This window comes from Macrosteles quadrilineatus, unplaced genomic scaffold (assembly GCF_028750875.1).
Source record: "Macrosteles quadrilineatus isolate MER2022 unplaced genomic scaffold, UCM_ALF_1.0 Scaffold_4__1_contigs__length_99947679, whole genome shotgun sequence".
Classification (NCBI taxonomy): domain Eukaryota; kingdom Metazoa; phylum Arthropoda; class Insecta; order Hemiptera; family Cicadellidae; genus Macrosteles; species Macrosteles quadrilineatus.
Genome location: NW_026542597.1, coordinates 86571812 through 86598691, shown reverse-complemented (window position 1 = coordinate 86598691; position 26880 = coordinate 86571812). Strand labels below are relative to the sequence as shown.

The 26880-nt window shown below is 34.0% G+C and overlaps 2 protein-coding genes across 2 annotated transcripts; one reads left to right on the top strand and one right to left on the bottom strand.

The window, feature by feature from the left end:
- Positions 1 to 1940: 1940 nt before the first annotated feature.
- Positions 1941 to 10613, bottom strand: LOC128993561 (uncharacterized). The gene is made up of 3 exons (XM_054417534.1): positions 10358 to 10613; positions 8817 to 8925; positions 1941 to 5754 (listed from the first exon to the last, which is right to left on the bottom strand). Exons 1-3 carry the CDS (start codon positions 10585 to 10587, stop codon positions 4189 to 4191), a joined length of 1905 nt encoding a protein of 634 aa, XP_054273509.1. The 5' UTR covers positions 10588 to 10613; the 3' UTR covers positions 1941 to 4188.
- A 2851-nt stretch (positions 10614 to 13464) lies between these two features.
- On the top strand, positions 13465 to 26793 carry LOC128991984 (cation-dependent mannose-6-phosphate receptor-like). The gene is made up of 6 exons (XM_054415307.1): positions 13465 to 13640; positions 13963 to 14117; positions 16271 to 16386; positions 24575 to 24699; positions 25240 to 25366; positions 26031 to 26793. The coding sequence occupies exons 1-6, from the start codon at positions 13501 to 13503 to the stop codon at positions 26136 to 26138; spliced, it is 771 nt and encodes a 256-aa protein (XP_054271282.1). The 5' UTR covers positions 13465 to 13500; the 3' UTR covers positions 26139 to 26793.
- The last annotated feature ends 87 nt before the right edge of the window (positions 26794 to 26880 follow it).

Below are 26880 nucleotides of genomic sequence, written 5' to 3'. Positions count from 1 at the left end.
GTCATAGGAGTTATTGTTACTATGTTAACTGGTTTCTCTTCTTTTAGGAGGAATATGAATAATGCTTTTGCTTTTAGATAAACCTATAGTATTGAAATCGTATTGGTGGATCTTCTGTGGTAAAAACTTCCACGATTTCATCAGTGTTATGCAGATTAAATATCTATGCTTTTTTTTAAAAAATCTGGTGCGGAAATTTAAATTAGGCCTAGGTTTTAGCGGGAGCATTAAAAATGTTGTAGTGACCTACACTAGTTTCAATCCTTACTTAGTACCGGTACAGTTGTAAATTTTATGAGTGACTCGAAGCCATGCTAACATATTCCTGGTTGTTTAATGTTTTACGTAACATGTACCTATATAATTTTAGTTTCTTCTTTTAGCATCTCTCTTACTGTACATAATCATATTACTTTCAACTTGAACTTTTTCATATTTCACAGATCAGTAATATTCCTAGTTCAGGCCTCATATTCCTTTCATACAGTTTGCTCTACATAATGTTATCTACCCAGTGTTTGATGTACCTCTTTCAGAAATAAGATAAAAATATTATCATAAATAGGTTTTAAAATTAAATAGATTACTGTTCCAGCTACTGATTTTTTAGCGAATTTCCCTAAGATTAGTAGTGAATGTACTAAGCTAAGCTATAAATCTTTCACAAAAACACTTTATTACCCTCCCTGTAGCAGCAAACCTAGGTACTTGTTAAACGTTATGTTATTTCTTTAATTCAAAAACCAATAATAATTCACTCACTCACTAATTCTCCTTAACTTCACATTTACCAAGGAGACAGACATTTGGTTCATTGATTATTTTGGCCATTTGGCATTAAATAGGAAAACTAAGTAGTTTTTATTCTGATGTGACTTTCGGGCTCTGCCCCAGTGGCTCTGGCGTTTCCTATATTAACCTTATGATGAGTATTCAAGTACAGTAATTAATTAATCTTAACAGCTGCTTCAATTAAACAAGTTGGTTGCTACTATGATTTTGAATGGCATAAAGTACAAGGTTTACCTTAAGGGTGTAACACCATTATTTTTTTGTTTTTAATTTATGACAACAGCTAATTTTTGAACTAGCTTAACAAAAGGTGTGATACACAATGAGAACTGTAAAAGTAGGATTGTTTTTAGTTTTTGTTTTTAATTTAATAAAACTAGTATATATGCTGCTCAAAAACAATAAATTTATATACGTTACAGGACTATAGAAATTTCAAAAAAAATTAAAATAATAAAATAACATCTGACGATTTGTTCTTGCACCAAACAATATATAAGCTAGGGCTAAGCCTATCAGCTGTTGACCTAGAACTCTGCATCTAAGCCTACACCCAGTGAATGGTTTATGGCAATCAGTTCAAAAGGTCAATATAGCAACTGGTTCAATAATGAGCCTCCACAGGATGTGTGAACCACTGAACTATATGAACCACTAGAAAATTACAGTGTTCATAGTTGGCAACTGGTCTAGTGTGTAATTTACCCTTTTGTTTGACTATCTTGTCCTTGATGTAATTTAATCAATCCTTTTGAATTTATGATTAAAACCTCATATTTTTAAAGCAATCTACAACGTAAAAAGAACGTCTAATAACACTTAAAACATATATTTACGCTTATACTGTTAACTTACAAGATAAATATACATAAAAGATGGTAAGTGGTAATTTTGATTGGACACTCCAATAAACAAATGATATTAGGCCTAATGATTGGAGTGTCCAATCATCTTTTATGTATATTTACCATCTTGTGAGTTAACAGTATAAGCGTAAATACGTTTTAGTGTTATCTGATGTATATTTTATTTACTTTCTGTTAATTTTATAACACGTACAATGCTGATCAGTTACAGTGTATAAATGAAACTCTCTCAGGATGGTTTCTAAATTAAAATGCCTTCTTATACCTTAATATTCAGTTCATTTTATTTACATTACTTTTTTACAACAATTAAAACAATCAACACAAAGTATAAAAACCGTAACATAATATTACACTTGAATTATATACATGAAAACTTTATACAACTATGCCGAATGTGAAGGAGAGGATATTCAACAATTAATTAATTAATTAATTTGAAAATTTAAATTTTCTAATAATTTTGATTTAATTTTGAATTGACGAGGCAAGAGATGTTTACTAGTTAAATACTAAAAGAATTTAATTTACTTACCCAAAATTATGATTTGCAACACTAAAATAAAAATAAAACTCACAAGGAGAAAAGAGCAAATCCCTTTTAAATTTGACTGAACATGTCTTAATATAGATATGAATACCGGTACTTCAAAATGTAAAAATAATGAGTAAAATACTCGATAGAGCCTCATGTAACAAAATAGATGATTAAGCAGCAAATCAAACCTAATATTTTAAAGAAATAATGTTTTAATATTATAGAAATAATTAGGTGATATAGTTAATACCTTTTAGATACAACACTCTTTTCAGGCTTAACATTCACATTGCTTGAATATGGCTCAAATTATCCAATGCCCTATACAGTTTAAAACTGGCATTTATGGAATTCATTTACAAATATATAATTGATTTATTTACAACTCGGCTAACTTATATCATAGACAAAAAGAAATAAATATAGACTGTCAGCTGTGCTGCGGTTAGCGTATATTCCGGCACCGACCGCTAGGGGTAATGTGTAGTTACGGCGCACACCGCTGCAGCATCAAGCGCTAGCGACCGTTTCCATAACAACTTGGTAGTTGGGAGTAGTGGTGCCAACTTTGGAGGAATTCCCCGGAATTGGAGTTTACTGACTTATTTAATATTAAGCAATAAATTAATTTAAATGCCATCATTTATTGTATTTTTTAAAACAAATATTTGTTATACTTTTGTAGTTTCATTACAATTATTCAAAGTTTTTCTTTATTAACACGTTCACTGCGGGCGTATCTGATCGGATACGGGCCGAGCGCTGTTCAGGTGCTGCCGTAACCGATGGGATACGCTCGGCAATGCCTTTCGTATATCATAGTTTTTGCTATAGCGTCGGTCGAAGGCGTACCTATACCACGTTAGCGTGTAGTGGGTGACTTGCTTTTTCTTGTGTTGTAGGTTGGTAGTAAAATTTCCCCATAAAATCCCTGTCTGACAAACTTAAAAATCAACTTGTTGTCCCGTCTTTCTCCCCCAAATTGGCAATACTATGGGACCGGCTACGTTCCAAGCAGTACCACTGTGTATCTGTGAGTGTTTAGCGAACCACGTCGACTCTTGTTATAAAGCAGGACATCACCGCACATTATTTGCTATTCGTCATACCGAAATATGAGAGCCAATAACCCGGTAATCGGGTTTGTTTGACGCTGCGGGCTGCGCCGCACTGGGGCTACGCCTGCTGTTTGATGGCCCGCAGCGAACGTGTTAATCCATAATATTAGGAAGTGGTTTATTGTAAGGTTTTGTTTCATATTTGCAAGGTCAAAATCTAATTAACTAGGGTGTCTTAGTAGTCGGGGAAAACGGGAAAGTCAGGTATTAGTTTTGAATCTCAAAATGGTCTTGAAAAGTTGGGATTTAGTCTTTATTTTGATATCAAATTCGGGAAATTTAATAATTTTACCGTGATCGTGCTAGACAACGATCACGTTTCCGTGACGGCGCAAGATGATGGTGTCTACACGACTGCGGGAGATGTTCTTAAACCGCGACCGTGCTAGACGACGTTTTTGTGACCGCGGTAAAAAACGATCACGTCCACGGCCGCTGAAGATGTTCTCAATTTTGCTGCAATCGTGGACGACGATGACGTTTCGGAACCATGGCATTCAATAATGATGTCGGTCGCGGAAGATGTTCATGATTTTGACACGATTGCAGAAGACAATACTAGCGATATAGTAAGCATTTCGTTTGCAAGAGTGGTAGTCCTGGTAACAGCTGGCAAGTAGTCGACAATGAAACCGAATAGAATACCGATAACCGATATAGAACGGTGATAACGATCTAGCGGCAGATCACAAAACCTTTCTTTGACAGTCTATATTTACTCTATTGTCTATACTTATATACCCAATAGCCTACATAATTATTGATAATCATGGTCCAAAACCTTTGCATTGTAGATGAAGACTCCTCTTGATTTTACTGAATAATTACTTCAGGTGAATCAAATCTAGTCAGGATCTACCGGTACTACTTGAGTTTAACTTTCAACCTCCATCACAGCAACTTCTTTATCCTGTTCCCAAAGTCTAATAATGTCATTTAAGACTTTCATCCTTTGGGGAAACAGACTACTAGATGCCTCCAAGGCCAGAGAGGCAATTTTTTCAATTTTCGAAGTGACAATGCAGTCCTTGTCGCTTGGTGACAAAACTTCCTCTACAGTTTCAGACAATTCTCTATCAACAATCTCTTCATGACAACTGGTAGTGTCTGTTAACATCAAACGACTATTTTTCAGGTAAAATTCTCTAGTCCATCGTGTAGGGACGAGAATGCTGTCGAAGAGGGGTAAACCTTCTTTTTGTCTAATGTACAAGATGTGGTGGCAGGGTAAATTGTAGGAGCAGAAGAATCTGCAGCTACATTTACTTTTTGAAGTAGTTAGGACACCTCGTGAAGAAGCAATAAGAAATTCACCTGTTGACATTTCAGTAATGATTTCGACTTTATTCATGAGAGCAAATTTATCATTCACTAAGACAAAGGCATATGGTGTTAGAACCTGCAAGTAATGACTCTGATCTTCATGTGCAAGTGTAACATTTAAAGGCACTTTCACATTAAATTTAGCAGCCTTTGCACATTTCTCTGCTCTTAAGTTCAGCAACAAGCAGTCTAGATTTTGGAATAGATCTGGAAGCATTGGATGTCTCTGAACAACCTGCATGACTTTAGAATTGATTGATTCCAATCCATTATTTATTATGTTTCCAAAAGTAGAAGCAATCTGAAGAGCTGGGACCCATTTCTCTTTTATTGGATGCCAATTTTTCTCAAAATAATTAATAAACTTGGTAAGTTTAAACCTTTTGATCTCATCGTAGATGGAATTGTATTCCTGCTCATTTTTAGAATACGTCAGTTTCCGTGCATACTCATGGTACAGCATTTTTTCTCCATTAGAAATTCCCATTTTATCACAGGTAATTTCTCTTTTGAAGGACCTCAAGGTGTGGAAAGTACTAATCAACAGTTCTGCATTTTTAAACCCTTTTTTAAAAGTTTCTCTTTCTTGGAAGTCCTTATCAATCATGATTGTTAATGTATTTTTCCATGCAGGGTTGCACTTCTTAAAAACCTCAACCATCTTCTCAACGGTGAAGGCATCCTCTGAAGCAAGTAACATAAAAGCTACGATTTCCGGGTCTCCATTGCTGTCCTCAACGAGAATAATGTACAATGGAATTTGTAAATTTGACACACTATCAATAACATCAACAAACAAAATTTCAGGATACGTTGAGTATGTCCTTTGCATTTCAATGTCCTGATAAAATAATCCCAAAAATTGGTTTTCTTCATTAATAAAAATTTTAATTATATTTCCATCTTGGCTTTCAAGATAGTTTAAGGTATCCTGAAGATTGTGACCTAAATCATTCTCCGTATCGTCGTTGTGTAGGTCTTTCGACAGCCTTTTCTTTGAGGGTAGAAGCTTAGCTTGTAGTGTTCTCTTGTCAACTCTCAATTTTAGCATATAGTTCACCATTTCTTGAGATTTTGTATTTAGCTGCCGCTGTCGTGGTAGAAGTGAATAAGTCTCCTGTAAGAAATACATATGGTTAATCATATTTACCGATAAAAAATTACCCTAACATACATCTAATAATTTTATATTTATAGCAGTCATGACTATTGGTCGATAATACAGGGTGGTAAAAAAGTCCCTGGACAGTTAAATATTTTAAAAAATAATGCAGATAGAGCTACAATACTTGGTACAAAGTTACAGGGCATAAAACTCTATTTTAACACATATTCAGTGATCCAATAACTCTTCAGGGGGACGGCCCACAAGGAGTCGGAAGAAAATCTTAAATGGAAGCATAGGTCAATATGCACATCAAATTAAAGGTCTTTTTTAGTAGAATACAATGCCGCAAACCGCACTTCGAAAGGTTGGTCCTGCGCAAAATGACAGTTGTTCAAAGGTTTATTTAATTTACATTGCTATTATACGCTTACTCCTCAGGGGGAACAGCCCTGGGAATCGGAAGAAAATTGTTAACGTAAGCATAGGTCGATATGCACATCAAATTAAAGGTCTTCACTAGTAGATTACGATGCCGTAAATTTAAGCTCAAAAGAATGCCTGAGTAAAAAATGGCAGTCGTTCAAAGATTCAAAATGGCGGATTCAAGAAATCTTTGAACATCTGCCATTTTGCGCAGGATCAACCTTTTGAAGTGCGGTTTGTGGCATTGTATTCTACTAAAAAAGACCTTTAATTTGATGTGCATATTGACCTATGCTTCCATTTAAGATTTTCTTCCGACTCCTTGTGGGCTGTCCCCCTGAAGAGTTATTGTATCACTGAATATGTGTTAAAATAGAGTTTTATGCCCTGTAACTTTGTACCAATTATTGTAGCTCTATCTACCTTATTTTTTAAAATATTTAACTGTCCAGGGACTTTTTTACCACCCTGTATAATATAATCATTCCTCCACAAATATTACAATAGGGTGATGATTTAAACTTAAATGGACAAAGAAATAGCTTGCTTTAGCACAGTAAATGTATTGTCTATGTGAATAAAAACAGTGGAAATTATTATTAAAATTTAAAAATGCATGCACTACTGTGTGAACATTTTATGATACCTACTTTTTTTAGGTTATAAAGTTTAGGCAGTTTGAAGGGAAGTTACCCCACCACTTTTAATACATGTTGCTTATAGATGTTGAGCTATTAATATGAGCTAAGGGTCAAGTGGAGGTGATAGATTTCTTCAGTGCTCGAGTTGGAATACACTACAGAGGGTAGCAGTAAAAAATATGCTCTGTAGTGTATTCCAACTTAGTTCGGGTGTTTGTGTATTGTTAGTTGTAACGTGTTAGTTAAGTTTTTTCACCTGAGGACGGGGTCAGATTCCAGATCCCGAAGCGTTGTATATTGTTTTTTTACAATCGTGATGGAAAATGTCCGTAATAAACCTTTGAACAACATTAACTCACCATCACCAACAATGAACTTTAAAAAGTTTAGTTTGTTTTTAAATTAATTAAATAGGCTAACAAGAATTAAACAATAAACAAAATACACTTTTTACTTGATTCATACCAAGCTCTGTATGGAAGTATTTTAGGGAGTATGATTATGCTGAAGTTTTAATTCAAACGGAGATTGACGGATATATCTGTCCATAGCATAGGAAGGCTAAATAAGGTTTTAATAGTTTAGTCAGCAAACAAATGAGACTCCTTGGTTAGATAAAGAATCATATTTTTTACCTCATTCACCTTATAGAAAAAGCATTGGAATTAGTCACAAAAGGATTAACTTATTGGTAGTTTTGATAAAATTTGACCTATGGTTTGAGTAAACAGTACTTTTAGAATAGGTACACTGATTACCCTCAAAGAGAGCTTAATTTCTAGATACCTATCCTATTTTATATCACATCTCGTACTTTGATTACTTAAGTCTGATTGATTGTAGTTTCTATAACTCAATTATTTTAAGGGGAAAATTTTGGTTGGAATTTAAGGAATAAAAAATTTGAGATTTGAACTTATAATTTTAACAATACTCATCAAAGTAGCCTAAATTAATTTTACTTGAGATTTTTTATTGGCATAAAACTATTATCTACCATAAACCATAACCCAACGAAAAAGAACATTAAATCTCAATTTCTTTAGAAGTAATAAATACTTAATAGAAAGACTTTGTGATACATAATAGAAAGTAAAGGAGCTAGTTTGAAACTAATATAAATTTGTTTCTTTTATATTTTTAATTTATTGTAACATATGATTAGAAAGACAGATCTAACAAAGAATTGTTGTCCAAACCGTTTAAAAATTAAAATCTTCTGGTGGCTATTCATTATCATAATGAATATAGTTGGTAATGTAATGGTAACAGCATAATATGTTGAATTTTAATCAAGACCATCAACCTAACTGTGTTAGTAGATCTGAATTGAAATTAGTAAACAATTGAGGTCACCATGTTCAGTTATGTAGGCCTAGGCCTATTTAATTTTGGTTTAATTAGGTCTACTTTTTAAAACAAAAAGATTGTTTTTCATTTGCATTGTATACAGTAGACTCCCTCCTATCCGGACTCCTTGGGACCGAGGCCAGTCCGGATAACGGTTTTTCCGGTTAAACCGATGTCCCCAAAAACTCGTTAAAACGGAACATTTAAATGCATACTGTATACAGTATTTGACATAAATTTAGGAGAGCATTGTATTTACACACGTGATCACTGGTTTTAAATCTTTCCCACGAGAACAGTCATTTCAGTAGGTACCACCCACTTCCTGCCGATCTAGTCCGGTTATACCGATGTGCTGATAAAAATTGTCCGGTGAAAGAGATGTCATTTCCGCCGAGTGTAGTCCGGTTAAACTGATGTCCAGTTAAAAGGTGTCCGGATAAGAGGGAGGCTACTGTAACTAGCTTTAAGTAAGTCTTGTATGTCATTGCACTAAATTGAACCAAATATCAAAATGGAGCTGTCCGTTGGAATGTAAAATAAATAAAACAAAATAAAACACAGTAGGCCTACTTAAATTTGAAATAAGTTTGTATAAAAGAGGTATATTTATATTTGCTACGTAATTTATATTAGCCTACATAGGGATAAGCCTACCATATTTCGATCATGGTTGTGGTCATCAACGATGGATATCAAATCCAAAGTTCTGCCGTCAGAAGAAACCCTGAAGCTCATAATAAATGGACATTCTTGTTTGTAGGTGCTGTAAAAAAAATGTTAGTGAGGTTGTGATTTTAAAACAAGCAACCATAACATAAATTAGCATACCAAAACACTAACGTGGGGATTTATTTAATTTAAGGTCCCTTTGAATGATCTGCAAGATGGATTCATGGAAAAGTTAAGTAGAAAACCACTCATGTTCTACTGTTGGCGGGAAAGTCTCCCTTAAATTAGGTGATTTCCGATGCCACGAATATTCCTGGAAAGACAAGATGGATGGGTACTTGATTGTATTATGTAGAGGACACTGTATTGTATTGTGAGAGGGTTGGACTCAGGGTCCTAGCATGTTAACCGAAGCCCCCCCATAACCTAATTGCCAGAAATAATTAGATAACCAAGCAACTTCAAAATGGGAATTGTCTCCCTAGGCCTTAATAGTAAATAACAAACCTTAAGAAAACATGAATTAAGTTTACTTATTTTAAATAATTTTAAACAAATGAAAAATAAGTAGGCCTACCGTACCGGTAAATATACTTATTATAAAAATAAAACATAGAAGAGGAAAGTAATTTTCTGACAGTACATGTTAGTTCTATTATCATGCAAAACATATATTTATCTGTTTATTCATGCACAGGTAAATTCTCCAAAACATAGCGCAGGATAGGAACGCGAAACGCCACAATACAATACTACCAAAACTATAACTGATCAGGCGCACGAACAGGAGGTTTAACTTATCCATTCATTTCAAGAATCAAGAATCAATATTTTATTCCATCAGACATGTACATGCATTTGGATACGTCAATTACTTCAATTAATTCTCTAGTCGGATAGTTTTATCTGTCTCTGGGAAGCAGCACCAACGCTCTCCACCCCACTACACTAAAAACCATCGGATGAATCATCCATCTGATGACTATCGGATGAAAGCAAAACCATCGGACGAAACATTGGAATGGTTGAAATCAGTCGTTTGACCCATCACTAGTTTTAGGTGAGTTGGGGGAGTGAAATTTTTACAGTTGTGGTTATACAACTGTAAAAATTTGATTTTATAAGTTAACTTACCTACCCTACTGTACTTATTCAATAACTTATGGTACCTGTAGGCTTAGGCCCTAGATACTTTTGTTGCGATGTACTTCTGTGGTATCATTAGGCTACTGCAGTTCTGCTGGGTATCGATACCAAGTATTGAAAGATCGGTCATATCGCAACATCCCTGATTGAACATTTAAGGAGAAGGGTGGGTGTAAAAAATGTTTTGGGAAAATCCAGGAATGTAACTTAGGCCTAGCACGTCTAGTAGAGGGCCGGACATGACTGGCGACACCAATTGAGTAGTTATTTAAGTGCGGAGCCTAACCCAGCAAGCGCCCCCTTGAAGGTTACAGTTGGTTGGCCTATCTTATACAGAATCACAATAATAATGGCGAGGGCTTTAGCAATGGAAAACTTACCTCTGTTTTGGTCGAAGCCCCTTGGATTTACTTTTGAGCACACCTCCATGAATACACACATAATTGATATTGTAATATACCAACTCACTTTTCATAAACCGTTTTATCCCTTTCTTCCTTGCTGCAGCTATAGTTCTAGAATCTCTAATTGTCAACTGAATCAACTCTCGTTTTTCTTTTTCAACAATGAAATGTTGTAGCTCTTTGAACGAAGAAAACTGTAAACTCATGGTTACATCACGATCAACAACAACTAACTAGTTTTAAAGCGTAAAACAACATTGAAACCAAACCCAAACAGAATAGTAAAAGGGTAACTTTAACTTAACTATAGGCCTAGTATAGACTATAGAGAGAGAGAGACGGGAGACGGGACTAGCTGGGAGCTGGGTGAGGTTTTTAGGTTATGTTTATTGTTTATATTTTGCTTAATGATGATGGTTGTTTACCATTTTTTCCACTTGGCTAAAATTGGCTTGACCATGCAGCCGCGTAGTTCAATACATATTTTATATCTTTTTAATTTTGTGTCTACATTAGGGCATAGGGCATATACAGTACATAAATAATTTGGGTTATTGTTAATAATTGAGATAGGGGCACCACCTAGTTGCGTATTTTTATTTTAACTTAAATACCAAATATGAGAAAAGGATGAGTGTCGGGTTGAATGAAGTGAGATGATCGATGATCTGTGTAGCTTTGTAATTGACTGTTTGATTAGTCAGGATCCTTTTTAAAGCCTAATGATCAGGAACAGCAGGGTCCATCAGTCGTTTCCATGACAAAGAGTATTGTCGTCATAGCTCCTCCTGACCATTTACCACCCGATGTCTTCTCCACAATCCAGGGATCCGGGAGTCGTCACATTACTTCCTGGGACCAGAAAGTCTTCTTAAATGGCTTTTAGCCCTATTCATGTATCATGTGTTGGAAGGTGTGCTCTTCAATGAATTCGGTGACTGCATGTGTAGTATGGCCTAGCTGTTTAGTATTGCTCCAGTTTGCTATTGAAGAGTTACCAGGTTTTTCGATGGGATTATAAAATGTAGTTGGGACTGTTGTTGAATTTCTGTGATCGATGTTGTGGCTAGACTATGTTATGTGTGTTACGGAGGTGGTATTGATGATGTTCTGATCTTATGGTAAATGTTGATTTTTTGCAAGTGTGATGGATTCCAACAGGTATAAGGAGTAAATGATCGACTAAAAGGATATGGTGGCTTCTTGAAAATCGGCTTGCCTGTTCAAGCACGGCCACCATTAACCAGGCCAGGCCTTCGAAGTGGCAACGTCGCAAGTAGTTTTCAACAGCTGTTTTGTTTGGAAGCAGCTAAATTGTTATTTGTGTACACTCCACTTTAAATACAGAAACATATTTTAAACATAAATTGATTCGGGTTTCAATTCTATATGTTTCATTTTCAATATTTTAATAAATTTACGTTCGTAAATTTACATCTAAATGAATAGTTGACGAATTAATGACCTGGTGTCACCTGTCTGTAATGTTATTCTATTAGGACGTCTAACACTAAACAACACTACTTGCGACGTTGCCAATTCTACCAGGTAACGGCCTGGGGTTAAGCAAGTTAAGGGGCCGCCCGCGTGCACCAGCGTTTCGATTTGCCGGGACAACAGTGTTGTCACTTTGTTTCACCGCGGCCTTGTGTTATAGGAGTCTTTTGTATTATCTATCTTTAAAGAATACTGTATTTTAAATATATGTTTACAGCCTATTTAGACTGAACATAATGGTTCGATTTTTAAGTGGTAACCACGATTCGGTTAACTTTGAGGTATTATTTTATACGAATAAAAGTGTATTTGTGGAAACTAATATTGTGGGTTTCACCGGAAACAAATTGAGTTGTACCCAATATATACAATGTATTGAGTATTGATACAGTCATCAACTTAAAAAAAAATTATGCTGATAATCAATGTACAGCATAACTCTATAAACTATATACTCTATGCGTAAAACATCTGTTGTCTGCTTTTGTTTTGGGGCGAGCCTTTCAAGACCGGAAAATGCCGCGCTTCTGCGCATGCGCTAGTAACTGGTGGCGTAGCAGCAGCTATTTCAGAAAGTCACAGGGTCACAGTCACTAACCACTAACTAGCGTCGTTGTCGTAGTATTTATCTTGACTGCACTGCAACTAGTTCCTCATAATTATTATTCATATCGTTTGTTATTCTTTATGTTATGATCGAGTTATGTCTGAGTGTTGAAGTTGGGGTTAATCTTATTGATAGATTTTGATTGCTGCTGTGTTGCGGAGGTCATTTATTATCGATGATGTGCTCCTTCTTCAATGCGAAAATTCTTAGAAATACGAGTAGGGTAATGGAAGACATCAATAACACTGGAGTACTTTGTAGTTTATGTGGAAAAGTTTATTCTTAGTTTATGGACGAGAAGTACAGAAGGATTCCAATTAATAAGCCAGCTATGTTCAACAAGGCAAGGCCAATAAAATAATTTGTTTTATTCACTAGCGCTTTTGAATGGAAACCTAGTTTCTGAAAGTGCTAGTGAATGAAATAAATTATTATGTATTAGCGTTGTTGAACATTTACATTTTGTTATACATTTCATTGTAAGCAAGATTCCAATAATGAATAATTCTCAAAAAGCTTAGACCATTAAAAATGCAATGAGAATTGGGATCTTCTCTTTTGGAAAAGGAACATGTTTGGGTACAATTGAAGATAGATGAATAGATGATAACGGTAACGTAGCACACCCAAGTTACTTAAAATTTGTTTTATAAAATAAAGGAGGTGCCAGAGGTTACAGTAAGTAAAGGAACACATACATAAACATAATCTGTAAAATTCTTCATTCAGTTACAGTAATTAAATGGTTTGTTTGGAGTTAAGCGCGGGAGAACCGTTCCAGTTTAAAGTAGATTGTTGCAAGAGTTGCAGTGAAGATACTAGTGTGATTTTCTGAAACAGCTGCAGCTGTTACAAGTGCTTCGAATAACGCTTACTTGCGCATGCGCAGACGCGCGGCATTTTCCGGTCTTGAAAGGCTCGCGTTTTGCGGACAAGTTCAATTGAAAAAACTACAAACTAGTACAAACTGAAACTAAACTATTGAAGGAAGAAACTAACGTCGACTGAACTAACCATGATACTTAAATTAAGCTTAATGTTTTATTTATTATTTGTAAGCTATTGCTTCTGCGAAGAATGCTCTCTTCACTACAAACCAATCCCGGAAAGTAAAAAGCAGCTTCTCAATAGAATATCTTTGTTAAACAGTCAAAGGTTGGTGTAGGCCTAAGAGGTTATGATTTCTTAACAGTTTTGTTTATATTTTTGTTAATAAACCAATTAACTAATTAATTAAAACAATTAATTACAAACAGAAAAATGGTTGTTAGACATTTAATTGAACATCCATAACAATAATGGGGTTTCTAAAGGTTAATGACCATAGGATGTGGCAATCAGCTCCTCTTAATCGTGAATATTCATAGATTGCCTATTTACAGCTTATTGAAGAAAAGTTGCCTGGAGCAAGTAGCATCTTACTTAATCTACTTAGGTATTTTTTATCATTTGAACATAATCAATTGTTTGTTTTTAGGTTTGTGGTTGTTGACAAAGGTTTCACATATGCTGTTACGATTTGTAGTGAAGTTTCCAAAAATTATCCAAATGCTGCTGCAGCTAGAAGTTTTAACACAGATAAAAATACAACAGTTATCGGTCGTTTGAATGACACACACATCGTCGGTGGAAGTAAGTTAAGTTAACTTATTAGAACCAAGCATTATTTTAAGAAAGGCCTGTTTATGGTCTGTCATAAGCCCTGCTTTAACCATTGTTCGCCTTAAAAATAAAAAGCCTAGCTGAATGAAACTTTACCCCAGATTTGCGAGATTTGATTTTAAAGTCTCTCTGGTTTCAATAGGCCTACTCACTTTTCTCGGACATTCATTGTAATTAGTGATGTGGGCCGGGTAAATACCCAGTGGGTAGGTAAATATAAATTGGGTTTTTACCCGGGTATTTACCCCAGGCCCGGGTAAATACCCAAAAACTGGGTATTTATAATTTTTATTAAAGTTAGAGAAGATTTAGATGTTTTTTTTGCAATTATTACCTTGCAAGGATAGTAAAATGATGATAAAATGTGTTAAACAAAATTTCATATGGTCACTACTGGCATTTTACTTCTGGTTATCATCGGCATAAATACCCTGGTCGCATGGTTGCTGCACTGGTCCTGACTACTTATGATTTTTTAATTTCTATGATAGATAGATGAATTTATTTGATTGAAAGTGAAAAAAAAAATAATTTGCAAAGTACCTAATAATTATTAGAAGACAGGAAAATTTAACCTAGTAGTAGCCTATGTGTAAACAACTTAAGAAAAATAATTTTAAAATTCAATCTGTAGGATGGCAGGATTTAATATTTTTGTTCTAAATCTTAAGTTGGTATCAATGGTATCAAAAAAAAAAAAAAAAAAAAACTAATTTCATAAAGGCCAACTTGTGATACAAAACATTGGAATCTATAGCACAATAAATCTTTCAAAATTATATTAGGTTCGACCAAAAAACAGGAGATACGTTTTTTTAGTAGGTTTATCCAAATATATTATTGTTTCCAACCAAGCGGTAACACAGAAAAGTTTAATTAAGCCTACTTAAAAGTATCATTCTGCCTAGATGTCAAATAGGCCTTAGATGTCTAGCCTTCCAAACCATTTATACAATAAAAATTTTGCATCATAAGTACCCAACAATTCCTGGATATTTATAAATTAAAATAATTTTGTTTAAGTTTTTTTTATTGGTTATAAATTTATGAAATTATAAAAATTGAAATAGCCACAGCCTTTTTTAATATATAGGTACTATTTTTAGTGAGTTAAATTTAACTGATGTTACTCGATTTAAGACACAAAACCCCATGCTTATTTAGAAACTTTATGTATTATTAAAAAAAAGTGCTAAATCATTAAGCAAGCATAGCTTCAAGTTAAAAGGTGTTATTGACTATCCTAATTTATCATGTAATAACAATAACATATTTAGGGGTAAATATAAATGAATTTCAATTGATTTTATAAATACCCAAAATACCCAGGTATTTATGGATTTTGGGTATTTACCCGGGTAAATACCCAGGGTATTTACCCCGAGTTTTATATACCTGGGTATTTTACATCACTAATTGTAATCCTAAAAGACTTCAATTAGGCTAAGTTACTTACCAGTTGCCAGATTGATATCTTTGATAAATTATATCTTTGATCACAGATGTCACAATAGGTAAGCCTACTACTTTCCCACTGTTATGATGCTCAATACCTTTACCTTTACCTTTACCGGTTCTTCATCGTTGCCCAGCCATAGCTGGATAGATTGCGTCAAATGAAAAATTAAAACTTTAAAACTTTGTCTATATACACTATATACAAGGCGGTGGATCATGATGTCCAAACTGTCCAAATAATGTCCTGAATTCAAAAATGATTCTCGTTTTCTCCGGAAAAGTTGAATAATTTATTATACGGTATACCTATCACACATTTAAGGTGGTATTTAAATTGTGTGGAATTTTTTTCATGCAAAGTAAAATGAACATAAAAAACTACCTCACTAACTTAGCCCAAATGTAAACAAAGTTTATTAGACCTATTACTAAAATTGAAATATTATTTGCCAACCAAAATATAAACAGTGGCACCACATGTTAGGATTGTTTATTAATAGTACCTAAAGCATCTTAATTGTTATAGTTTGTTCAAGTAGGCCTACCGAAGGCAGTTTTGGATGGTACCTTCCTGTGGTTACTGAGTACAAACCTTATTTATTGTACCCATCTCCAACCACCCCTTCGTTATTAGAACAAACTATAATATCTCAATTCCTTTGCAGGTGATTGGATCCTACTCACCTACGCCAGTGGAGATGTCCTTAACCACACGGACCACGGTCATAACAAGTCAATCACCACTTCACTCATGATAACCTGCAACCGGGAGTCTGATCAGGTTAGATTATTTGGATTTTTATGTCCTGCCGCTATCATAGTAGGCTATCATTGTCTGACACTGTTTTACTTATTACCTTTGGCACAGAAAAGTAAGGTACAGTAGAGGTTACATTCAATGGTACCTATACGGTACTTAAATGGTGTCTAGGACTAGTCGCTGGTGTCTGGGACAAAGTTCAACACCGCCCCGGCTAGCCCTCATGTACTACAATGCTCACGGTGGAGCAACACCCTGTGCCCTGTGCGGTAGGAAGTTTCTTGGGCTCTTCCTTACTTGTCTCAAGTATATTTCCTCCACAACATAATAGAGCTGGAAGCGCCCGGTTGTCCCTTAATCAAGTTTTCTCTAGTAGGCCTACTCTACTGCTCTGTGATTCTGGCTAGGTCTAGAGGGTCGGGGCATTTTCACTTTGATAAAATCCATTTGTGATTGCCTGATTGTCAGGATTTGAAGGCAGGACCTGATGGACGGAAGTGCCGCACTTACCACTAGACCAGCTGGCTTTACAAGTGTTTGTAATAGGCCCTATATTCAAGAAAACTTCTTTTGTTGGAAAAAAAGTCAGGACCTGGATTTTTCAATATGAATAGTCTCCGGATTACCAATGTAACCATTATAATAAGTGGTTTGAAAAAAACTTGTATTTTTTGTAATCCAAATGGTTGCGGTAGCAACTAGTTTCAGCTCATCAATTCACTGGAGCCATAATCAGGCTTTACAAGGACATTGTTGCTACTTCAGAAGGTTGTCACAGTTCGCACATCACCACAAAACATCGAAACATTAAAAACATTGTTTTCGGTTGTAATCATTTTGCGCCGGAATCGATAGACTGACCAAGTGTGGGTAATTATTTCAACTCTGTTCTAACCAATAGCAGAGATATACAATACGGTATTTGCATATCCAGCGTTTTGTGAGCGTATAAAATATCAATAACTTCTTCCCTAACACTGTACTAAGTGCTGCCAAATACAAGGAAATGCTGGGAAGAAACAGATATTGATTATTTTGGTAGATCTGCAAGGTGAGGAAAGCAGCAGCAACAACAATGATTTAAACACATAATTTCATGGTTTGTGATAGACCAATAATTTACCAGACTTAAGACTGAAGTGATGAACTTACTGGTTGGATTTGGTTGTTGCAATATTTATCTATTCCAATTGATTCGCCCGATGTCCACATTATGGTACAAAAACCGCTGCTTGTGGGCTAAATTTGCATTTTTCTGTAACTTATTTGAAAACTTTTATTAAAGCTTTAAAAGCCTTAAAATAGATTACAAAAAAGAAACGTTCACATAGGCCTACTGAGTTGTTAACAATACGTTTGTGGAACATTTAAAGATATTTTAAATCTTGAATAGCTTTAAAAAATGATAGCCCACATATAAGTCACAATTTGAATACAAATAGCTAGAAATAGCTAGACAGTTGATGTTTAACTTTAAACTGTAAATAATCATAGTTTAATGGATAACTGTTATAGGAATGTTAGAAGATTTAGTTAATTTTACACACATCTGAATTTATTTACAAACATACACAAAGCTATTTACAAAAGTACACAACTTATCAATAATGTGATCTAAACTTTTATAAGCGTAAAGGCTATCAAATGGCGTTTATACAACTTGTCAACATCTTCCCCCTCTTGACAACTATCTGAAACAAACATAAACTTACATAACCCATCAATTCCTACGTAACAATTTTTTTTTATCGATGTTTTGAAATTATTACCATTACTTAGCTTGTGGTACCTGTTAGCAATACTTATTTTTTATCAAGTGGCTTGTGTCAATTTGTTAAAATCTAAAAACTAACAGTAAAAAATGTAAATTTGTTTTTTAGTTTCGAACGGGACAGGATTTTATTTCCTTCCTGATATTCAGGGTGGGATTTTTCTTCCCTTGCAATAAAGAGCTCATACTAAAGACTTTTACAGCAAATTCAAGAGTTCCTTGTTGCGTGGAAGAAAAAGTTTTGTCCTATTACCATGCAAATTCTTGAAAATTGTAATAATGACCAACTGAATTGATTTTAATCTTCATTTCACTAATTTTTTATATCATTACTGTAATCCATGATCGTGGTGGCAGTATCATTATTATGATGATCACAAGAACAACGATCATCATCCACCATTGCAGAGAAATCTTGTATATCTCTGAAGATCACGGCAAATGCCTTAAGATCCCCCGCAATCATGGAGACCATTTTTTCCTACAAAATCGTAAACGTCATCCAAGATCATGAATACGCTTTCATTGTCACTAGTGATTACAGTGAAATCAATGACAGTTCGAATTAAGCCAATTCCAAGAAAATCAGGGATTAAATGTAATCCTGCAGGTAGATTAAGAATATATATTTTCCCGAATTTTTGGAACCTGTCCATCTTTAGTATATAGCCAGGGAATTTTGTGGAAGGTAACCAAAAACAAAAGCGAATACATGTACAGGGATGTAAAGAGTACAGATTTTACAATCAACAATCCTCGGTGGTTTTGGTAGAATGTACACCTAGAATGTCTATTTTTACCTTTCTGGGATCACTGCAAGGCTATACTAAGTACTTTGTATTCAGGATACTAATTTATAGATTTTCCATCTTTACAAAACGTTAAAAGCTTACCTGCTAACTGATTTGTTGTTTATAATGAAATATTATCTAGCGGGTTGATCACAGTGGAATCTGTAACAAAGATAGAGATTGCTTTTTTTCAATTATAATAATAACATTTTAAGACCATATTAAGAATGTATGAGGCTCCCGGCAGCTCACACCAGAGAGTTCTAATCTGATACCTTGGTGGCTGGAACGTGAACGAGGTTTTGATTCAACTCGAACTTGACCCTTGATTTTTGACAATCTGCACAGCAAATAGACCTTGGAGGCTAGGAGACTAGCTAAAAAATAATTAAATATATTGTTTTTCAATTAATTGTACTAGTAGTGGTCTACAGGGCAGACAAGTTTACTTCGGGTCTAGGGTAGGGTTAAAATCGGGTTGCTTTGGATAATATTATTTACATAGGCCTATACTAGAATTAGTTTGAATGACTTCATGAACATTGACACACTTCAAGAACATTTCAAACACTTTAGGGAAAAACTCGAACACACAAAAATTAAAAATTAACATAATAATTTAAAATGACATTAATAGTTGTGAATAAAATACAAAAGCATTTTTTCAATACTTTAAATCCAAACAGAACATTTTAAGTAGGCTATTGTTTTTATTGTAAATTTACTTACGTAGAGTTAGGCCCTTCCCTACTAATACAATCGTAAGGTTCACAGCAGTCTGAACTGTGTAAGCACTGAAAAATTACAAAAATTTAAACCATTTGACACTGTAGCTGAAAAGTCATGTCTTGTAGATTAGCCAAACATTGCCTGATTATTTTATCACTATCGCATAGCTTGCCTATGTGATTCATACCCTATGGTTGCTTAATTGTAGTTTGATCGTAGGAGAAGTAGATTGACTTGCCGTTTAGAATGAAAAAGAAAAATTACATTATTAGGTTACCAACAAAGTGCATAAATGAAATAGTCTATGTATTTTTCCTTGACATTTTGGGACGAGCCTCTCACTGCCATGGGGTGTAAAAGTATAGACTAGAACAAAAACCAATGTAACTGAAATTGCTTCCAATCGTAAACGATAGCATCTTTAATGTCTTGACCAACAATTATAGTGAAAATTAAAAGAGAAAAATAAAATTTCAACAGTAGCACAGTCTGCAAGAGTTGCATTCAACTATTTCATCTTTGATTAATTAACAGTTAAAGCAATGTTTTCTTTCAGCACTGAGATAACTTTGTAGTTGTACAATTCAAAATAATCGCTATTTTCACTCATTTTAGTAGCCTATTTAGTATTTTTATCAAAATGGTGATATTCCTTTTTTAATAGGCTTTTGCTGTTGCTGTTGGTTATGGTTATGCAAATAAAAAAAAAACAATTATATTGTTGCTAAATAACTATTAACACTGAACTTGTATCTTACCTTTTCATAACGACTCAGGCAGACTGGACCTACTACTTCGATGGTTTGGTCGTTGTCCGGCAGAATCGACTCAGTAGAATTAACAGTCTCTATTACTGATAACTCAGTTACTTCAGGGAAGGTTGAGAATGAGGAATCGTCATCATCGTTGGAAAGAATTGTAAAGTTTATGCTTCTCTTTTCTCTTTTAATTTGCAAGTTGTCCGCTACGTTTGTCTGGGATACGTTTAAAATCTGGCCTTGAGATTGGAAGATGTTGCTACCGTTTACGTTTTGATTTAAAATACTTGCCAATATGTTCGGATCTTCACCCATTATATTTGTCATATTCATAGTGATATTGTAGAGGTTTTTAAAATTATTTTCTAATTCCGTTGTGTTTATTGTAATGTTCTCCAATTTATCGGTTTGATTTGAAAGTAAATTAAGTAAATTTTCTGTGTAGTTGTCCAATTTGCTCAACATCGATGCTGGAATTAATGTTTCGGCCATATTTTCAATCAAGCGAGTTGAATTGACGAGAATATTTGCTAGATTGGTCACATTGGTTTGGTCATTAATATATTCGTTGTTGATTGCGGTAGAGTTCTCTGTGCTATTTGCTTGTTCAGTTTCATTTAGGCCTAGTTCATTTGTGGCATTTGGAAAGTATTTTTGTTCAATAGCCATGCAAACTGAACAATTAGTTGCAATTGACTGTTCCACAAAAGTTTCTTCAGTTTTATTTTGTATTGCCGAAAGAGCACTAGAGTTCAATTTTGAAATTAAATCTTCTAAATCCAATTTAGCATTCGTTTGTTCAGATAATTCCTGTTTGTAAATTGTAGTGTTTTCATTTCTTTCATCACTAGTGGATTCTTCTACTTTAACTGTTTCGTTTCTATTATCAACAAAACCTGTGATATTCAAATCATTTTTGGAATCACTAAAACCAGTTTGATTACTTCCTGTGTCATTTGAAAGAACTTCTTTAACTTCGTCTGGCAATAAAGTAACATTCATTTTTAAATCAGACGAATTCTCTGATTTAGCTGTAAACACAGTTGCACGCGATGCTGACGGTTTATTCCTGTTTTCAACATGATGTTTATTTCTACGTTTTTTGTTTGACGTTTCGATCGTACGTCATCTGATTTATTTTCTTCATTTGTCAAAAGATTTTCTGTGTTGGAAGTAGTTGTGTTCTGATCAATTTCTTGATATTCGAAATCACCCTGATTTTCAGTGTTGATTGTTGCTGTACTATTCCAATCCGGTTCGTCATAGTAGGCAGTGTTGTTTGTTTCTACGTTAAAAGTTTCGTTCCCGAACTTCTGGTTGAATTCTGAAATCTCAGAGTCCATGTTTAGTGTACCATTTAGATCAGAGTTGTCAAACATTTCTTGACTTCTTACGTTGTCAGTTTCATCCAGAGAACTATTATATAAAGTTTTACTGGTGCAGACTCCATCCTGAAATATGACAAATTGAATTACTAAATAAAATAAAATTCACTATTTTTTTTTATAAAGGAATATTTTACAAGATAAAAATAACTTTAATGATGAATTGTAATGATTGTATTGATTTCCTCACGACACAAAACAAAATGTTATTCTCTGATTCAATAAATGTGTCATTATTGTGGCTTGATCGCACTTTAATAATTACTAATTGTAAGCAGAAATTGCTTCTATTTTGACATAAAAGATTGATAATGAATTGGTTATCCTGATCATTAAAAAAAGTACACTTGAAAATATCAATTGTCAAAAGTGCAAGAAAATTAAATAGCCTTTTGTTCAATATTTTTGTAGCCATCATTTAGTTTTGTACATCCAAAAGCTTTGACTATAAACAAACAACAAAATACAAATACAAATAAATATTTACCTGGCTGGACCCAGAACACTGAGCAGGTTCTTCAATCGATTCTGTTGAGTTTCCTGAAGAAAATATCCTGTTCTTGAGGTCTCTGAAGAAGTCAAACGGAGAATTTGAACTTGCTTCTCGCAATATAACAGTTACGCTTAAAATTAAAAGCACTCGGTTCAACGAAGACATAATGGACACTGGAAATGTGTCTTGTGAAATCAGTATCAGATGACTAGATTGCTTAAATCATTCTCAAATTACGTAATGTCATCATTGACGTAATCTCTTGTGTTTAACATGGAGTTGTGTCTGATAACGGTTGCATTTAGTTAGTAGCTGTTGTTTGAAGATTTGCATTTTAATAATGCTTGATTATATTCATTTATGGAAATTTTCAGATTGTGTGATGAATAAAGGTTTAATAATTGGTTTTGGATGTTGCCAGAGGGTTTATCATTCTATTGTCAAATTTTGAAGGTTTATTTTTTCATTACATCTACGTTCTACACACAAAAGTACACTTTCTAAACGTAAAATGAGCTAAGAAAATATGTTATTTCCGCTACTGCACGGCAAAGCTACATAACGTTAACTTTCTATGTACTTGTGGTGCACGGAAAGTAATCGTTTTGGGATTTTGCAATGCAGACTGATCAGCTGTTGCATAATGTGAGTTTCCGTGCATATGTACCTCGACATAAGCTCAGCGTTATAAGTTAAGGATTTTTTTCTTGATACTAAGTTGAATAAACAAAAATATTCATGTAGTTTACAAGTTTTTTGACATCGTAATGAAAAATAATCCAATACTCGTTTCAAAAGAACCATTTTATCAGCTAATTTTACCAAGAGTTATATTAAAATCCCTATCATTAGAGTTAGATGATTTTTTTACCAACAAAAATATTTTTTTTTTTTGTTTTAACTTGTGGTCCTTTATTTAGTATGTTATCGTCCCTTTAACTCTAAAGAAATTACAACCAACCCCAATGCTGTAAAAGTTAAGGTTCTACAATTTTTTATTTTACCTATCAAATATCATAGTTACTCTCACCACCACTATAAGGGTTTTAGACAAGCTAATGGGAGAAAGTATGTGTCAGTTTGCTGATACCGTCATTTAGAAAATGTTTGTTCTATTAACGTTTTGGCAGAAGAATTATAATAATTTACCCATTCTCGCGTAAATCCTAGTTTACACCATGTTGATAAGAATCAATAAATTAGTCATCAAGCAAATGACGCATTGAATCATGTTCTTTACAAGTGTAATTATGGAATATTGTCACAAGTTACTATTCTAATCTGATAAATGACTCAGAGAAGTTTGCTATGACGTTCTTATAGATTTTTTTTATTTTATTCCGCAGCAAAAATATTGCTCTTTTACCTGGTAAACATTGGCTTCAGACCTATGCTTTTATGTGTGAATGTTCACATCATTATACATTCATCCTTCACTCATAGGGTTAAAATACGCACCTAGGTGGCGTCCTCATCTAAATTTTTGATAAAAAGTTGTATTGAGGATGTGAGGATTGAATTGAGGATTATAATTTATGTGATGAATAAATTGTATTAAATTGAATTGAAGCAAAGCAAAGGGTGAGAAAATTTTGCAGGGAAATGTACAGTCATGATTAATGCTAATAGAACCGTATTTAGTATATAATATTTTTAAGAAATGGAAGACTAAAAATAATTGTATGGCCTACATGAAATAGTGAAACTCTTTTACTTATCTGGCAATATTTAAGAGGTGAATTATAACTGGATTGACATTATTTGTTTTAAATGGGCTTAGAGTCTGTTGTGTGTAACGGTTATCTATGTATTTTCTATATTTCTTAAGAGCCTGTTTTTGCCATTCAAGAAAAAACAGAATACATAGATGATGGAGTACAAATCACTAGATCATTGATGGTACGTTTACCACTAGTGATAAGAAGGGGCTACTGCGTTTGTACTTGGCAGTGTTGCCAACCGTCCCGATTCTGTAGGGACGGTCCCGACAGGTTAGATATTCTATCCATTGCTTCCACGTGACTAATATGCAAAATAGTTTTGTCTTGTGAATTGGTCACGCCAGAAAAAATAGACAGGGAACATTGCACCAGGGGATTGTAATCTACTTCAAAGAAACCTATCAGCTTTTGATTCTCTTCTATTATCTCCTACTATTTGTACTTCATTTTCACATTTTGAACCGTTTAACAGTATAAAACCGTTATTCATACAGTATATTTTTCATCTAACTAACCTTTACGGTTATTATTCTTTGACGTTTGTGTGGATGTTGTTTGCAGACTTTGTTCTTACTGGAGGATGACGACATAGAGGGAGATTGTCAAGTAACTTTCAGCCTAAGGACCTCCGTAGTTTGCCCTAACAATCCTAAAGGACTGAGTGGAGGTTCTGTCTTCTGTGTTTTGTAAGTTTTGTTAATTATTTGTTATCCTACTTGCAAACGTTTGTTTATATTATTGAGTAAAACTACACATTTTGTTTGTATGGGGTGAGTTTATGGAAAAACCTGAATAGAAACTTTTAAAAGTTGTATTTATCAAGATATACTTTTCATAAATATTATTAATTAAGTTTTTACTCTAGTATTTTGATTTTCTGTATCCTTCTCACTGTATTAAGCTAGTAGAAATTTTTTGCAGAAGGTTAAAGTACTTTTTAACAATCAATCTCTAAAAATGCAGATCGGAAATTATTTTACAACCCCTATGAAGCAGCACTGCTTGTTCCAATGTCAATTAAACATTGTGTAAATTAATTTTTAAGTTATGAACCAATGCAGGATGTCTACCGTTCACGAAACCAGCTTTTATGAAACATTATGTGAGTTTGAGTTGTTAATTTATTAGAACAATGTTCAAAAGATTGATCATCCATATAAGTGTTTATAAGAAATCTGGTTGTTATTGCTTGCTAATTGTTTATGTAACTGCTACGTGTTGCGCAGGCTGCTCACTGGCGCAATGATGTACCTGATTATCGGGGTCGCATATCGGCGCATCATGACTGGAGCACAAGGACTTGAGCAGATACCCAACTATCACTTCTGGCGCAACTTGGGCAACTTACAAGCGGTTAGTAAAATTTATGACTTTGGATACAAGTATCCTTTTAATTATGTTGTTTTTTATGATGTGTTTTATGTTTGGTTCGGATACAGTACATCCTCTCTGACTTTTAACAGGACCAGGCTTAGGTTAGTTAACCTAAAGGTCCATACTTTTTGGTTACTGCGATAAGGATGGGAACAAAAGTCTAGGATAGGTTGATTTTACCAACCTGTTTTTAAATTGAGGGCTGATAAAGTTACCTCTATTTGACTAGCAGTTATTCCTGATTCTGTTCACAGAAGATCCAGTGTTAATTTTGTAGTGTGTTTTTTTTTTATTTGTGTATAAAATCAGAAGAAAAGTAGTCCCGGTAGTATACAATTACATCGTTCGAATCGTGCTCGGTAAATTTTCGTCAGTGAAATAACCAATGAAGAGAAGACTTTGGATACTGTAGTGGTTACTACCACAAAGAATAATATCTGTAGAAGATTTCAAAGGTTATTAAGTGATTGTAAAGTAAACTAGAATCTTGCTAGGTCTTCTATTGATTCCTACTTTTATGGTTTACGTATTAGTTATTAGTTTTATTTTCAAAATCCTGTTGTAAAAAATGTTTCTAGAGTGCCTTCTAGGTTATATTAAGGAAGAATGTCGGACACAATTTTTTTGAGCGTGATGTTTGCAGGATGGTTGTGACTTTGTGTGCCGCAAGGGCGCAGGGCGAGACGAACCGTGGAATCGTATTACAAGCAACTTCAACGACCCAGCTGACGAGCCGTTATTGCACCCTTAAAACATTCTGACTTTCAATAAGATTTGGCGTTAGCCGTTTCTCAACTAAAAATACCAAAATACTTTATAATCTTGACCATAGCTTACTCAATGTATATATTATTTCATCTTCTCAAGTTCTCAAGTCATCGAACGGTTGGAACAAATTGAATGGTTGTTAATTTAAATAAACCATATTTTTCTTTTCTTTTTATATTATTTCCAGGTTTAGTATAGATTTTAGTTAACGTTATGTTCATAGATTTTATGAAAAATGACTTTTTGTTAACAAAATTGGTTTTCCACTAATTACGATGGATAAACAATATTTAAGGCAACTAGTCTTAAATAACATCAAAGGTTGTAGAAACATTGCATTGACAAATTTTTCTTTTATATTACCGGTATTGTAAAATGTGATCAACTTTAAAAAAAAAATATTTGGTCTTGTAACCTATGTTTGCCAAATATAATATGTAAGCCGTATTGTACAGTTTTCGCTATATCTTCAAGCATTTCTGTCTGTTTTGAGTTCCTGTAGTTTATGTTTATATTGCTGTAAACATAAGGCATAAGTCTGGTTTTCTGTGATCTATGATTGATTTATTTATAAGCTTTTTGCTTAACTGTGATTTAAGTTTTAAGTTATATCTGAATAAACATTATTTTTAATTTAATCAGTGTGTTCTTTTCTTTTATCCTTCACACAAAAAGATAGTTTCAAATGGAGTTAAATGGTATGGAGTAAAATGTTATAGTTATCA

Bases quoted from the DNA above. Each gene is read 5' to 3' on its own strand.
- LOC128993561 (XM_054417534.1), bottom strand. From the start codon at position 10,587: ATGAGTTTACAGTTTTCTTCGTTCAAAGAGCTACAACATTTCATTGTT. The intron at 8,926-10,357 runs GTAAGTTTTCCA...TTTTTTTTACAG, and splicing joins GGGCTTCGACCAAAACAGAG to CACCTACAAACAAGAATGTC. The intron at 5,755-8,816 runs GTAGGCTTATCC...TATTTCTTACAG, and splicing joins ACAACCATGATCGAAATATG to GAGACTTATTCACTTCTACC.
- LOC128991984 (XM_054415307.1), top strand. From the start codon at position 13,501: ATGATACTTAAATTAAGCTTAATGTTTTATTTATTATTTGTAAGCTAT. The intron at 13,641-13,962 runs GTTGGTGTAGGC...GTTTGTTTTTAG, and splicing joins TCTTTGTTAAACAGTCAAAG to GTTTGTGGTTGTTGACAAAG. The intron at 16,387-24,574 runs GTTAGATTATTT...TGTTGTTTGCAG, and splicing joins GCAACCGGGAGTCTGATCAG to ACTTTGTTCTTACTGGAGGA.